The sequence below is a fragment of the Cinclus cinclus genome, chromosome 2 (genome assembly GCF_963662255.1).
Source record: "Cinclus cinclus chromosome 2, bCinCin1.1, whole genome shotgun sequence".
Classification (NCBI taxonomy): domain Eukaryota; kingdom Metazoa; phylum Chordata; class Aves; order Passeriformes; family Cinclidae; genus Cinclus; species Cinclus cinclus.
Genome location: NC_085047.1, coordinates 93,297,719 through 93,315,133, shown reverse-complemented (window position 1 = coordinate 93,315,133; position 17,415 = coordinate 93,297,719). Strand labels below are relative to the sequence as shown.

General features: G+C 36.2%; 1 protein-coding gene across 1 annotated transcript in view; it reads right to left on the bottom strand.

Moving 5' to 3' along the window:
* Positions 1 to 1,750: 1,750 nt before the first annotated feature.
* ANKRD10 (ankyrin repeat domain 10) overlaps positions 1,751 to 17,415 on the bottom strand; it is a 38,075-nt gene continuing 22,410 nt past the window's right edge. Inside the window, exons 4-6 of the mRNA XM_062487994.1 lie at positions 10,507 to 10,742; positions 6,997 to 7,092; positions 1,751 to 4,100 (exon numbers count right to left, since the gene is read on the bottom strand). Coding sequence (XP_062343978.1) covers positions 3,634 to 4,100; positions 6,997 to 7,092; positions 10,507 to 10,742 — 799 coding nt within the window. The 3' untranslated portion in view covers positions 1,751 to 3,633. The remainder of the gene's footprint in view (positions 4,101 to 6,996; positions 7,093 to 10,506; positions 10,743 to 17,415) is intronic.

Sequence of the window (17,415 nt, the reverse complement as noted above, 5' to 3'; positions counted from 1 at the left end):
CCAGGCAGCATCTCATCTTAAACTATTACATATCTCAAGTGAAAGTCTTTCTTCATCACTGTTAGAAGTTTAGACTAGATTTTATTTCGAATTAGGGGATTATTAAAAATATTAAGGACTGCAACTACATAAGAAGCAGTGTAACACTTCCCTTTCCCCTCTTCCAGTGTTGCTGATTTTAAATACTCAGTCAGAAATATTCTGTATCAGAATACTGCCTGAATCTGTACTGACTTGTATTTCTGCCAAAACTGCAAATGATTTTGAAAAACAAAACAGGGAAGGAGCTACATTTAGGGGGAATTAGGGCAACAACATCTGCATCAGCCAGAAAGAAATAAACTGAAAATTCCACACAAAACTGAGAGTCAAAGAGATTATGAGGAAAATGGTGAGAATAACCAGTTAGTGAATTCCATATGACATTTGCAATGGTGCTATGGAGTTACATCTGGCAGATGGAAAGAAAACTTTGCTTTTAGGCAGCCATTTTGAGAACCAAGGTAAAACCAAGCAACACCTAAAAAAAAAAAAAGATTTCTTGATGCAAGTCTTGCATTTAAAACCCAGCAGTCTCTTCAGGAACTGCAAAGCTCCATTCAAATGGCTCAGCGTTGCTGTCAGCAGAACCTGAGACTTGGCAACTCAGGCCTGAGGAGGGTTTGTGAGCTCTGACAGCCTTCTCAGGCTTCCTCAGATGGTCTAGCACAGCAACCCCAGGAAAGTCTTCTGTATTTCAACAACACGATATTTAAAAACAACGCCTCTGCATCAGCAGTAGTTACATGTACCTGTCCACTGCAGGAGGTTTGGAAGTAGATGATTTTTAAAGTCACTTCTAACCCAGGCCATCCTATGATTCTGATATGGAAAGACACAGCTGTACCTGGCAGAACTCATTACTGTTATAACTTACTGTTCACAAGTATGTCAAATTACAACACAAACTGAAAACCAGAAAATTTCAAGTAAGCATGAGCATTTTCTTTCCTATGACTGTGGTATGGGCTCACAACAGCAGCTGGTATGCATTCACCAGCCTCACCCACACTGGGATTCTGTGATTCCCTACCTCATGTTTTATCAAAAATTTATGGGATAATTTAAAAACAAGAGTTTAAATGGAATTTGCAGTAAGTAAATATATTGTCTCAAAGAGCACCTGCAAAAATGCTATCTGCCAATTCTTATCCTTATTTAATGTTTTAAAATGGATACACCTCAGCTCTTTCCTGAGTCATATTCTGTTACAGAGTTCTACCTCTGCAACATTAACTGTAGACAGACACCTGGGGACACACACAGTGCACCTACATCCTATGGCCCTCACTGCTCTCCTCCACGTAATCCTCATTTAACAACTGGCTTCAATGGCACCTGGCAACAGACCTTCAAATCTGTCTATCAGCATGTGGCTGAACACACAGACACAGAAGCACTTTTTAAAATAAAGCTCCGAGTTCTCCCTTTGAATTGAAAGTACAATGTCTTCCAAGGTATTTTTAGGAAAAAAACGTGTGAAGAACAAGTGAATGAAAACCAAGGTTTTAAAAATCTTGCCTTATGAACAGAGTACAAATCTAAAAATGCTAAAATTACATACCTAATATTACACCTTCATATGCCAACGGCATTGTACCCAAAGCAAGCTCTCCAAGGATCAGTTTACAGCCATGAAGGTAAGATGGCAGTGCTTATGAGTTGCTTGGATTTACTCGAAGTAAAAGAAAGCATGTGGAGCAAACTTGGCAAATTCTAAGAGGATCCCCAAGCCCAAATTCTACAGCAAATGAGAGTTCACTGTCTCATGTCAGTACAATGGCAATGGCACGTGCTCCTCTGGGCACTACACCAGCAAAGCAAACCATCTAAAAACGGAACCCAGGTGCAGTTGTCTAAGCACAAGCAAGTGGTTAATGTGCACGGCAGAGCAGCTCATCTCAGGTGGCACTCAGCTTTCACTAATGGTCTTTTTTTTTTTTTTTTGTCTCCAGAAGGCACCGAGGGGGGGTTTTGCTGGTCTGCAAAAGAATTGGTCAGTTTTCCCATCAGTCCTACTCTCAATCTGAATACACTGAACACCTTGTGCCTAGTGAACCATGTAGAGTGTAAAGGCTATTTTAAACACTGACTCCTCTGCAATGAGTATCATTTTGCTTAAAAATGTTTGAATGAGACTGTATTTTTTTTTTTTATTTACAGACAGGCAGTATTTTAACCCAGTATTTTTTAAGCTGAAGGCTGATGCAACTTGTCATACAACAAGTATCCAATTTGTGTTTCTGTAATTCAATCAAGGACAACTTCTTGGGTTGTTCCAAATTGCTTTCATATACTGACAAAAAGAAATGCCACAGCAGCACTGAGAAAGACGATGAGAATTGTGACTGTATTATAAACTATTTAATGCTTTCTCAACTTGCCACTAAAATAATAACATCTAAACAAAATATTCAGATACAATGTAATATGTTTCTTTATTTGTAATCCAATTTGTAAAGGTCCCTTTTTAAACAAAACAAGAACAAAAAAATCAACACAATTCAGAGGGCTTATCTTATTTACCATATTCTTCCCCACTCTTCACTTTAACACAAGCAGCAACTTATAGTATTAGTGCTCATATAGTGCACTTATATGAATTTGTGTATTAAGCATTAAATATGTTTTTTCCGTGACCATAGCCCAAAGAGTACACAACATTACATTTTCAAAGTGTATGTTTAAAAAAAAGACAATAAATGTATATCTAAGACAGTCAAACTCAAATATTTTGACTTGGCAAATTCTATAACAAGTAACAGCAATTTTAAACTGTGTACAAAGCAGAACAGTGCCAACATGCCTCCAGTCTGTAAGCTATGGTAAAACATCAAGCACACATACAAAGGAGAGAAGCCAAAAAAAAAACCACCACAGAGCTAACCTGAGGCACACCCAACTGCAACCGAACAAAGGCAGCCCAACACTTTCCCACTCTGTAATGCAAAGAGCCCAACAGCAACAAAAAGCACTTCTACGCTACAGAAAGTGAAACAGCAACTTCTTCCAAATTTGTCTCTGCATTTTGAAACACATTGTTCAAAAAATTTAAAGATGAACACCTAATTATACCAAACAAATGTACAAACTATAAAGTCAGAGAAGCTCCAGAAGATTGCCACTTTCAACCTTGCATAGTGAGAGCTGGCATTGATATTGCTACCATAGCTTCAGCAGAAGATACGGAAAAGAAAAATCTTTACCTCTAAGTGATGCACATACATAGCATTTTCTTCACAAAATTCAGTTAAACATTGCTTTAATAAAAGGGAGAACAGCTCTAAAAAGGGAAAGATAGTGTTCACAAGCTTAGAAAAAAAATACAAAACCAGAACATTCCATAATAAAAAATTTGAAACAATAAACATTCCATCGTGACAGCACCTATTTTATCACTAAATAAGCCCCATACATGCAATAAACTACAACTGTCGTATAAGGTTGTCAAATTAAAGGTTTACTTTTCATATAAACAAAGTGTAAAAATAGCAACAAGTTGCGATCTTCAAATTTAATGCTATGTGAGGATTCTGTCTCCCCGGTCTCATTTGGTAGCAATTTCAGTATGTGTTTGATATAAACTTCATTCATCTAGGAACCGTGGTACAAATACATCGTGCCTAGGACAGTATTGTCATATCTCTGTTCGACCTTGACAGAATTGGAATGCTCAACAACACTACTGAGTTCAGGGATGCTTTCAGCAGTATCCCCAAAACCATGATAGTGTCCATAGTGCAAAGTGTCTCCAGGGTCTTCCACCCACGAGGGCCGGTTGGAAACACAGCTACTCGGGCTTCCATTCAGGTGGAGAGATCCACACATATCGGTGGAATTACTCATGGCTTTTTCCGGTTCCTCGGTGCCATTACTGGTATGAATTTGATGCCTACTGGGAGAAGTTACTCCAGGAATTACTCCGTTGGGTGTTAATGCTAAGCACTCCTCACGCCTGGCATCCATCCCACTGAGCTGTTGTGCGGCGGTGAAATCCAAGTGTCCATTGATGGCACATCCATTTGTCAGTGCATTCAATATGGAGCTACTGCTATTCATATCTGCATTAAGAAATAAGCCTGTCACCAACAATTAAGAATAAATCGAAATACATCAAAATGTCTCCACTATACTTCACTTACTTAAAAATGTTTCCATACGCAGCTCTGAAAATAAATCTATCCTTTCTTGATAACAACATAGGTAGTTCCAAGTAATGAGGTCTGACCAGTAAGCTTGTGGCATGGATTCTTAGTTGAAAATGCAACTTTTTTTATCCACATTTATTTTGAAAATATGCCTATATTAATCTTTGCAAAGACCACGTGAACTTCTCAGATTTTTGTTTTTCATTTAACTGTATGAAGTAGGTGCAGCAGACAACATTCTGGGCAGTGTTTTCAAGAGCGGAATAAAAGCGATCTTTTAATCTTAATTGTAATGCCCTCTTGAGATGGAAGATTATGTACATACAACAACTGAGTATCTGTGACAGGGTGAAGGGTGGGGTTTTTTTCCCAGCCCTAATTTAACTGTGGCTTTTTTTTTCTTTTTAGTTGTAACTCTCCCAGTACAGTATGCACTGAAGTAAATCAAACAAAGAAATGTTACATTGGGGTGCTAAAATGAAATGTTTCCAAGATCCTTTATTCAAAAAGTACCTCAATGTACCTAGCAGCTTGCTAGATAACATACTGGGCAGGTTTGTATTTAATGTTATGTTTATAATAGCATGTGTACAATCCACAAGCAAAATGCCATACAATAGCAATAGCAGAGTGCACAGAAGACTAAAAAGTAGTAGTAGCAAACAAAATTCTAAAAATGTGCATGCAAAAATCACTGACAACTGTTTTGAAGCAATTTCCCCTTTGAAGTTAGTAATTAGTACAATAGCTTTTGTTTCCATGAACAGATTTCATCAGTCTGTCTGAAATGCATGTTTTTGCAGTGGTACTCAAAAGTACTAGCACAAAAAATGCATGATATATTCTGCCTTTAAAATATTATTTATGTCTATATTGGTAAAGATGAGCAAGGCAAACATAGCAACTACAGAGCTATGTGGTGACATTTAAAAGATTTTACATTCTGTGATGATCTTTGGATGCATGCACATATGTTTATGTCTCCATGAACGCATAAACCCATGTGCAAAACAGGACTGCATTTACTGCGTGTATGCAAATTAATTCAGTTAATTTAGTCTATTGGCAACTTCCCACGTTTGTAAAACACTGGGCTCCCATTTAAGAGACACATAATGAGTACCACTGTCTGACAAGGAAGAATCTGCAGTTTTGGTTTTCTCTAAGTTTTTTGCATGGCTATTATTTGAAGTACAACACTGACATTTCACAGACACCAATATTTTACACAAGAAATGTGTCCGATTTGTAACTCTCTGGATGTACTAACTGGAATTTCCTGTTTAGTCCCTACATCAGTTAAAATAACCACATCAGCCGAACTCACTAATCATGAATTCTCATTAAAAGTGGAAAAAAACCCCACAAACCCATCAAGACATCAAAGTTAATATACTTCAGTGATGAAAACGCACAGAAGGAGTTTCATATAGTGTTTATTAACTGAAAAGTGCAAAATTTTAACTGTTTAAAAATAAACCATTATAGGCTGGTTTTGCCAAACCAAATTTAATAAATCTGGCACTTCTATTAGTTAATATGCAGAAGTAGGTAATGAATAGCTCTAGTGATAATTATAGAATGCTATTATTGGTTAAAAATGAGCACCTATAGTAATACAGTAATAGACCATATTTATGAATGAAAATAATTTTTCCATAAATAAAAACACTTAGTAATTATCACTGGAAAAGATCATACTCTACTTTTAAAGTATTGGTTATATATATATATATATATATATATATATATATATATATACACACACACATACTATAAATATCTATCATTTATAATTCCCTTTGTTGAATTGCATCTGTGGTACAATGCATAAACATATTTCTGGCAGAAAAAAATTATAAATAGGAAATTAATTTCTGAATGTAATAATGCACTATTGTAGTAACTCTGTGTCTTAACCTATGAAGTGCAAAAAAGGCCAAGACAGTTTTAATCAAACTCTATACATATCCTGTTAACAAAAATCATCTTGATTAAGCAATCCTTAAAAAATCTAGAGTATTAATATTCACCAATCCTAGTAACATTTTGACTGTTTCATGACGATTGGTACAAATACAAGATCTGTTTTACCAGGTATACTACTTCCAAATAGTAGATTAAAATTGTGATGTCTGGTCTTCTATTTATATAAAAAAACCCACAGCAGGATCCTGCACTTAGGTCATTGTGTCCGAGCCAGTTCAGGACATAGGGTGTATGTCTAGACTATTCTCTATAGAATTGTACTATTCTGAATATAGTTTTGTCACAACATGTTATTTTCAAAGCTAGAATATGTTTCCATATTAAATCTTCTTACTATCTACTCAATGAAAATTAAACAAATAATTTAGCTTATTTCTGAATTTCCTTTAACTCAAAATTACAGCAACTAGAAGCAAGGCACAACTTAATACAAGCCTCAGGTGAAAGATGAAACAGCCATCATGGACTTCTGTTTACCTGAAATATTAAGAAGTTACTAATAAACCTTCTCTTTCACCATTACAATACATTGTATGAAACAGCTAATTTTCCATACCTACTAAACCCCCAATATAATGGGTGTTACAGGAATACAGTAGTTTTCAAGACTCCAGACAACAATGTGCAAAAATAAAGGACTAAGTTTTATACTTAAATTAAAAATAGAATGCATATTGATTCTTGCAACGACAAGGAGTTTGCATTGCAGAAACAGTGTATATTTCAATTTCTTTTGGTCCAACAGAAGTACTCTCCTGTTGTTTGGTGTCTTCAACCATTTGAATGTTGTTGTAGTTAACAGGAAACTGTCCACTCCCACCTGATACAACAGCAAACTCTCTATCAACGTGCATATTGTCAGCATCGTCCTCAGCTCCTCCATTCAGCATTGGTATTAAGCCATCAAAGCTGTAAGCTGACAAAAGAAGTCATGTTTAGTCATTAGTGCCTACTTGAAAACTCACCCAACAAAAGATGAATACTTTGATTATTAAAGCGAAACAGAAAATTATCATGGTACCTATTAGACTTTGCACCTACATATGAAGTTACTTGTCTGCTGTACAAAAAGTTGAATGAAGAGAAATTCAATTTACTCATATTCAGGCTTTACAGGAGATGTGCCCAACTCATATTTGTCTATGGTCGGTTTAGACTGGTCCCTTTTTCACTCCCAAGGGCCAGCTCCCAGTAACCCATCCTTATCCGTATCAGACTGCTCTAGGGATCTCTTCAAGAGCTGAATAAGCAGAACTGTGTTCTGAGAGAAGCTGCCAAGTGGTTAGACTGCTGGGGGAATGCTTTAATAAGCAAGATGGGCTTGATTTCAGTACTACTTCTTGTACCTACCTAGAGCATTGCTCCACTCCTACCCCAGGAGGCCCTGCCCTGCTCTCACACTGACATTAACACTTTCCTAAACACACTGCACACACTAAATATTGTTATAAATGCCTGTTTTGGCAGACTACAATTCAGCTCCCATTAGCTTGGGCACAACCAAAATTTTCATGAAGTACTCATTTTTAAAGAACCTTAAGCCCTGAGGTGTTCCAGGGCCAAAGAGATCACTGAGGGCTTAAATGACATCAGAACCCTTGGTTCAGCAGGCTTCAAATTACCCTAAACCAGGAAGGGAAAGACTTTTTTTTTTTTTTTTTTAGTTATCTAGAGGAATATGTAAATGCAGTTTCATGTTGGCCAATTCCAGGGTCCAGTTCCAGAAATGCCCTCCATCACACAGAACACCCAAGCATCTGTGCTGGTTGTGAGCAGCACACACATCACTGAGCACAAGTCAGCCTGCTCAGGGCTGGACTAGAGGGGCCAGGATTACAACTGACATGAACACAGCTGTGTGAACAGCTGGCCCAGTGTGCATCATCATCACCACCCTCTGCTGACCTTCCTGGGAAGCAGGATGAAATTTCTGGAATTGATTTCAGAAATAAGGACATAAAATCTAGTTTATGTTCCTATGCAAAAATGCAAAACGATTCAGCATATATTCTGAAAGTGGTCACCAATTTACTTCTGTCAATTATACTTGAGTAATTAATTTCTATCATGTATCACTGTTGCCTAATTTTGAGGTTTAAGGCGTTTTTTAATACTATGCACCTGCTGGCAGACACATCTCTGTGCGTATAAACAAGTAATGCCCATCCACTGCCCAGTTTAGTTATTCCAGGGCAAAGCACACCTTAAGCATTTATCCTCTCTCAACTCTAGTGCTTACAGGTTCTTGTAAGTGACATATGTTGTCCCGTGTTGTTGCAGCAAGTAATTTCAAAGCAGTGATTGTTCTGATTTGGAATATGCCCATCAGAACCCGACTTTTCCCTGCTAATACAGGTTGGTTACACTGTCTGAACATCTGGAATCTCTTGCACAAAATAGTAGTTAAAGGACAACAGACTAGTGTGGTTTTAGTAAGGGTTTAAAATTAACACAAAATTGGGGTTCTTCTGTAAAAAGGCCAGCTAAGCACAAAGATGTACTGATAACTCATTACTCAGCTCTGTTGTTTACCAGAACACCTCAGGAACAGTGACTCATTCTCAGTGCAAGAGACTTTTTACATCGATGCAATAGTTATTACTGATGCTGATTGATGTCTTTGAGGGCAAATGTGTCAGATTAGAAACTGCTGCTCCCACAGCTGGGATATATCTTTTAGTTACTCCAAAAACCTTCAATCAAAAGCAGCAAAGCTTTTGCATTTGTTTGTGAAGGTCTTAAAAAGTCATACTGTTAACAACTGCAAAAATTACCTACCCTGATTGCTCTTCCAACATTTCTGTAATTGCCCAGGAGCACTCATTCACTTCAATCACTGTCTGTTTATTCACTCAATCTAACTTAGGTACTGGGCCAACTCTGGTACAGTGAAAGCTAATGCAGACACAGCACCAATCCCCCAGACTGTGGGGAAACGCTGCCTATTGACTAGCTTGGAGCATATTCTGGAAGACACAGCTGCTTAGGAACACTCAGATGAAGCAGCTCTTCAAAATCCAAGGTAAGTTAATCTGACTTCAAGCAGTGCCTCCTGGTTGCAGATCAATGGACAGAAAGCATCTTTCTGCAGCTGTTATGGACACTTGTGTACTGGGCAAGTTTTCTTATTCTAAGTAGCTACTTAAGAAATACTTATTCCTGAAGTCTTGTATTTAATTACACAGGGACTCTTCTCCATAATGAAATTTATAATTTAGACCAGCTACATGAAACAACATATCCTGTTTATGACTGGGCATGGAGTACCCACTTAAGGTCTCTGATCCTGGTAAAGTGGTGTTTGGATAGCAAGTACTGAACAAATAGTAGTGTTGATATTGATGTGATTTATGTCATATTTAGAAACATGGGTTAAGTCTCAGCTCCCCCCTTGCTATCTGGAATTAAGCACTGTTTAAGCACATTCTTTTTGGCTCACTGAAAGTCACTTATGTTAGAACATCAACTTTAACTGAACAAAGTGTCTTCAATCAAGACCTATGAAGTCCCTTTCCTGATGCTAAAGAAAAGCATCCTTTAGCATTATCAGGAAAAGAGAGGTCTAAAGGCAGAATTACTCCCTTGCTCTTAGTGACAATATAGTGGAATGACTAATAGAAAGGAAGAAGATAATTCTCCTCTATCATGTTACTCAAGTTGTTTCTAAATAAGGATTTCTACAGAGTTACCAAAAAGTATCTGTAGGCTGTACTATTCCATCTTTGCTGGCAAAACAGCAGTATCCTCAACATACAAGGCTGCATAGGAAACATTAAGGTCCATTCTGGACTTACGTCCTGGTGTGAAATAGCAGTTCCCCTTCAAAAACAATCCTGGAAACTTACGGTATGTTAATTTACAGATATAACCCCTCTTGATTTGGGAGACCCTTCTGCATTCAATTTCTTCCATCCACCTCATGTAGCAGTTTCTGAACTGTGAATTAATCCCTGAATGGAAAATTACCATCAGAACATCCAGGCATCTCTGTGAATCAATGGATTGTTACTTGGTCCTCCTGAAGCTGAAGAAACTGAGGAAGGAGTAGAAGCTAATTTCAGCTCCTACTCCTCTGCCTAACTATTCTCAGCATCATGCAGCTTTAGCACTCCCTGGAAATAGAAAATTCTTAACACGCCAAGATGATGACAGGGAGAAGTGGCATCTTGCAGCATGGAATAATTGTATAAATCTGCTTCTTGTATTAATATGCAATTTAGATATGTGAGTTTCTTAGCAATACCCAACACCCACTCCAAGTGACTTTTAAACATTTATTTTCCTTTCGCAGCAACAATATCAAACCATCCTTTTACCTCTGGGGTCTCACCTTCTGTTCTAGCCTTCTTTACTCCAGCAGACTCTGTGTCTTCAAATGATCTCTTTCGACTTGTCCCACCACTGAATGGATTGGGACCTGCATTCTGATGAACCCCATTTAAGGAGCCATTGCTATAGAAACGATTCAGGTGACAGTTCTGGAGGTTCAAGAGAAACTGGGCACATTCTTGGAAGCCCTGGGTATGTGCAAGATCTGCTGCTGTCAGGCCACTGGCATTTCTCAAGCTGTACAATACAAAGAAACTGGATTACACTCATTCATCAGGCTAGCTGGCTGCTGCTGCTGCCCTTACTGACTATCTATCTGCTGGTGATGAGAGAAAACATACACTTAGCAAATTTTCCATTAAGAAATTAGTTATCAATCTTAGTTTTATAACTATCTTAACTTTTTGCACATTTTTTGCACATATATCTCACTTCTAAGCAAAATTTGGGAGACAAGACACTTTTAAATAAAATCAATATACTATGTGCCTTATACCATATTCCTATTTAAACTTCTCAAAATGCTTTATTCTAAAATAGTCTGAAGTAGCTGATCTTTACATAAACTTCAGACTAATTTAAGTGCTGAATTTTACCACCTTCTGCAGTTTATTCTGCATCTATTGCTTTAACTTGAGCAAAAGATCAAATACTCAAAACAAACTTAAAATGACTTGGCAATTGTCCATGGCATTCTGGTTTCTAAGATAACAACAGCATCACTATTTTTCCTAACAACAAAATATACACATATATAGTAAAAGATATATGGAGAAAGATGCTATACTTATGCTTTGCTTATACTTTTGTTTCTGGTTTGTTTCTCATTTCAAAGTGTGTGACATCATAAGTACTCTGAACTTGCTTTGGTAATTTCAACCAAGACTTTTCTGTGCACAAGAAAATGGCACTGGGTTTTGTATATTGTAGTGCATCAAGGAGGTTAGGAGTGAAATCAGGGAGGATGTGTAGAGATTCAGAGATTTAATGGGAAAAAGTGGTATATCACATGCATTTACACAAACACACAGGATGTCTTGTGCTTAGCAATACATGCTAACTTCATCAGCAAGAGCATAAAGTGGAGACAAGAGAGCCAGGAATGACATAACTAGATGGTAATGCAAAAGATGCAAATTAGTATTTCCTACTATTTTTTCAGACAGATATAACTAGTCAGAAAAATGGAATTTTTGTTTCTTGGCTTCAGTCATTTAGACAAGTTGATTACTTAAAAATCCAGAAACAGACCACCTAAAAGAGTAGGAATTCACAAGACTAATAGAACTGATTCTCTTGAAACTCCAGCTCGTGAGAAGAAATCAAAGAACAAAGCCCAGATTTGCTTCCTAGATCACAGTAACTTACTTGCTATAAGAAAACCTTTAGAAACTGACTATTGCAGCAAGACTATTCCCATGAATGGATAAGCCAAAATATTACAGAATCAGAAACCTCATAATCTAAAACCAGGGTTCGTTTCATTCCTTACTACACTATTCTAAGTCATTGTTTACTTGGACTACTAGTGAAAATCCACAGAACAGCAGTCAAGAGTGCTCTAGAACGTAAGATTTCAGAATAGTGAAAAACCTAGTTAGTCAAAAGAAATGAAACTTGGAGGTGGTATTAGTTTTGAATACCTACAGGAGAGCTGCAAAGTGAATAATCTGTTCTATGCATCCAGTGTAGGTAGTATATGAATGGGATTAATACAAACAAACGATAATTAAAGCTAGCGTCGGGGGAAAGTTTTGGAGTACAAAGGTTGCTGAATCTTGAGAGGGGTCTCTTCTAATTTTAACAGCTGCATATGATAACAGAAATTCTACTGTCAATCCTTTCTCCTGCTTTACTAGATGACCTGTTGAAGCTACTGTTAAGCACACTCCTTTAGTAATTCTGATTTACTTGCACAGCATAAGGATGTAGAAGAAAGAAACTACAGCTTAGGAAACAGAAATCTTAACAGATCTATTCTATTCTAGAAAAAAAGGTCATATCATCTATTCAAGAAGATACCTTTTTAAAATTTGCAAGCCCCAAAAGAACAATAAAAGAAACCTAGCCAAGAGCAAAACAAACAAAGTTATGCAAAGATAAAAATGACAAAACCAATATGGTATTGAATGGCCACCTAATTTAACAGCAGTTCAAGGACTCAGTAATTCTATTACTTAGCAAGTACTACAGAATGATAACTCTGCTTTTCAAAATTGACTGTAAGAGACTACAGTAAAGTCATCATTTTACAAAGATTGTCAATGTAAGATGCCAGAGACATTTGGAGATTAATAAACTAAGATCAAAGTGTGTAAAGCTACACAAACAAACTCTGAGAAAGAAAAATTAAATTTCCCAGAAACAAAATAAATAGTAGTCTGCAAGAATTTTAAAATGCAATGATTTTTGATATTAAAAGATCTGTCCCATTCCTACCTCTACCTGAACAAATTACTCTTAACAGGTAGATAAAAAGAGTACTTGTTTTACAAAAATATTCTCAAAGCATTGCATAGGCACTCAAGCCTACTGGATTTAACATTCTTGCTTCTGAAATTTAGGAATACCTCTCTTAAAGGTGTGAATCTGAATTTACCCTATCAAGTTAGTAATGGAAAATTTTAAAAAAAGTTCAGTGAAATAAGAGGAGATTGTAAGTACTAGATGACTCCAGAAACCGTTTGTAAAAATGTTATGGAAGATAGCTCAGCTGTTAAGTTCTCTCTGCTCACTTACAGTTGGAACACTAATTTGAATATCTTTTCTATATCCAGTTGACAGTGTCCATGATTTTAATCAAAGCCTGAATATTCTTGGATTTTCATATACTTTCAAATTTGTGTTATACTGGCTTGCATTCCAGTAAGAAGCAGAAAAGGAAAAGCTGACAAATTTTGCAGAAACCTTCCGTCACTTTCTCATAAACAAGCTAGAAAGATAAAAAAAGACCTACTTCTCTAGCTTATTTCTCTAGGAGGAAAAATCTGTCAGTGGGAATGCAAAAGGCAGCAAGGGCTTGCTGTGCTATATTAGCCTATCATAACAAAATGCAAGTAATAAAAAAAATTGCTAATGTAAATAGGAACAGAAGAGGAAAGAAAATGCTCTTGACAAGTATCATGGAGTTTTACCAGACTAGAATAGCTTATGTATTTTCAAAATAATTTAGAAATATTGTCAATTACTGTAAGGATACCAAATTTGTAACATAAACAGTGTAATACAGTCCTTCCAGAAACACTTGAGTATTTGAATGAATTAAGAAGCTAGGATATCTACTACACCGTTCTTTAAGAAGTGTGATTCTGAACTTGAGTAGAATCAACCTGTTACAGCTGCAATTACAAGGAAGTAGGAATGTATGTAATAGTAAATCAGATACCCATGTCTGACAGTGAAGTATCTGCCTCAGCCTATCCAAGAGTTAAGAAATTGTCATTACTGTAGACAGACTAGATTATACAGATGAAAATAGAAATGGTTCACTGTCCCAACCACACACAAGAGGAAGTTCAACCTCTTATGTGCAATTCCTATGTCAGCCCTTGGTTGTGATCTGCAATTATATACAACCTGAGTATCAAGTGAAAAGGAGGAGTAGTATGTGATTTATTTGGCTATTAAGTGTAGTAGCCATGTGACATGGAATATGTGCCTAAAACAATGGAAGAAAAATCAGCAAGCAGGAAACTCAGAGATAATAACTATATTCAAGTAAATTTACAGCTATTTCAGTTATTAGGTATCCCTTGAAAGGTATTTCATTTATTGTAGCTGCTGACATAAAGAAAAAGGATTGGTAAAGGATATTTAGAACTGAAAGTAACTTCAAGACCTGGGCTGTGAAAGAAAAACACTGGAAGAAAAGTAAACCAGTGGACAACTACCTCAGTGTCATGGGTCTTGAAAAAAAAAAAAAATATCTTATTTTCCACCCATCCTCCACTGTTTTTAATAAGTTAAAAATCTCTTTGGTACCAGCTTTGATCTTTTATCCTAAACACCTTGAAATAGTGGAAGTTCTGAGAAGCTTGGAGCACACTGGTATGAAATCTTCAGGGAAACTGTCCTTCTGTTACTACTAATCATACAGCAAATATGACAGGTCTACTTCTGCAACTGCATTACTCAGAATTAAAAATGAGTAAAGAAATTAAGTTTTGCATTTTGTTTTGTAGGGGTTTTTTTTGTTGTTACTGGCTTTTTTAAGAAAAACTTTTTGTTTTGTGACAAAGATGCCAAATTTAAGGGCAAGCTTATGTTTCTTTTCAAGGTTTGTCTCTCAGCTAGGCTTCTAGCAGAAACAAGACAAACAGCTGGTTACAAACACTGCATTTTTCAAATGAATTCATTATGAAGGAAGATGCCAGCAGCAAGGAAGGTGTGGAAGGATAGAAGGAAGACGTAAGAAAATCAGAGTAAGTCTTGGAAAGTGACATGTGTTTTATGTTTCGTCAGCCTTTATTAAACAGTATGCATTGACTTGGTGCAGAATAATCTCAAGGTTGGCCTAGTTACTGTCAAATCAGAGAGTAGCACTCCAAAACCTTAATTCCTTCTCTCTGCAGCAAAGAAGTAAAAAACTAAAGACAACTCTGAAGGTCAGTCTAGCTACAAGAACACGTGGAAAACCCGAAGAAAGGACACCGAAAACAAAAGCTCTGAAAATGTAATTCCTTTCTTGGCACCTGCTCCAGACAGGAACATACATGAAGGCATGAACTGACAAACAGGAGAAAAATTCCTTACTTAACATTGGCCAGGGCTAAAGGCAGTCATCAGAAAGTCAATTCACTCCATGTTTAGAAAACACACATCTTGCATCCTTTCCAAGTCAACTCAAGAATTTGATAACTGATCAAGTCGCCTTCAGGCTTTTCCACTTAGCAGCATATTTTTGCTATACACTTTGTTCACTGTTTCCATCTAGAAACAAATTCAAATAACGAATAATGGTATTATTTACCCTCAGCCTTCTTGTAGGCTAAAATCCAAGAGCTGGGAATAAAAACATCTTGTTTTCTTCAAAGTACAGGAGTATAAGATGCTAACTCCAACACAAAAGAAGAAAGCCAAATGTAAGGAAGGATATATTTTCAAATTATGAAGTTATTCTAAATAGAAAAAAATCCATGAGAAAAGATGGTGAAAGTCTGAATATGGATGAGCAGGTGATCTTGAAGTTTCTTGACATATGACACTTGCATTGTTCTGTAGTGACAGGTGTTTTATAAATAAACTCAAAACGCACAGTGATATATTGAGTTAACACTCTGACTTTTGCATATACATTTATTCACAGACCTACAATGCTTAAAACAACACTCTTATAACATGTTTTTCTTCTTCCATCAAGTGATGTCCACAGTCTTCAAAACTGACTGATCTTGGCACGAAGAGGACTTTTTTTTTAAGTCTCCTTCTGGGTTGACATCATGTGAACTCCCATTCTAAATGCCAGTTCATCTGAGAGTCCAGGTATCCAATTAAAGCAGCTATAAAGAGGACACTGATGAAGCTTGAGTTTAGATATTTCTTTCTTCTGAAATGCTTTTTCAAAAATGTTGGTTGAGTGCAATTCAATTGTTGGTCAACACCAAGAGACAAGTGCATTATCTGGTCAAACAGGATCGGTGTACAGAAACACAAAGTTAACTTTCAATTTAGCATAATTTAGGAGGAAATTTGTATTATTTCAATCTAATTGAAGAAGTTTACTAAAGGAACAAAAAAAAATGAGGCAATCTTTTAAAAAATACTCAAGATGCTTCCACTACGGCTAAGCCATCGAGAGTAAAAAGCTGAAACAACAAAACACTCAAAATTGAGAATTCTTTAAATATGACTTTGTGCAAGGAAGATTTACTTCAATGTAACTTACAGAATTTACTCTTTGAAAGACCTGTAGAAAGAAAATGAAGACTTGTGCTTCTCACACTGAAACATAAATGCTGTTGAATTTACTACAAAAAACTGCTTGTAAGTTGCTTTAATTGTTCATTTTTCATATTCATTGGCTGAAAAAAACCAAGTATATATCTGGTTTTTTAACATAGAAATATACTATCTTCAACTTATAATGTCACATACCTTGAAAAACAAAACAAACATTTACTACACAAAAAGTCAACAATATTTTTGAAAATCGTATATGTAAAAAAAATTCTCCTAAATGTTTAATTTGAAATAGTGATTACAGCACCTACAGCTTACTGTGTTTTTGTTAATGCCATGCGACAATCTAAGAAAATAAACCACAGTTTTCGTATATCAATGTAATATCTGTTAAAAATTACTGATCTCAACTTATCTATTGTTAGTTTACAAATAAAAATGTAGATAACTGTAAATTAGGGTAAGCAAAGCATGCAAATCTATAGATTCTATATCTGAATTCCTAGATTAGCATTAAAACCAATCACCGCAACAAATACCTCAACAGTATGCCTTGTGTGCAGAAAGGAAGCGATACTGAACATTCAATGCCACAACTGTAAGGTTTTCGGAGAAGCACCTGTGGCAGTTTCAGCAGTTTCTATATGGAATGCTCCCCCTTTCTAGGATTACTTGAAAAAATCAAGTCAATTCGAATTACGTAGCTGTAAAACATTGACATGTGTAGTTTTTACAGTTTCAGAATCTTCTGTTTGATTTAAACGGGCAATGGTGCATAAACAGGAAACTTATATCATAAGGGATCACATATTTGCAGGCAACATTAAGATTAAAAGCACATTAACATACATAAAGTGCTGTAGCACATTATTCAATATGTAAGCCATTATCATGTGACCACCTTAACAACAAGATACTAAGCTTTTTATGCCTTTAAAAGCATTATAACTTTCATCCTGAAACCAATTTTTCAATTCTTCACTGAAATTTATATAGAATGGATTAAAGTTAC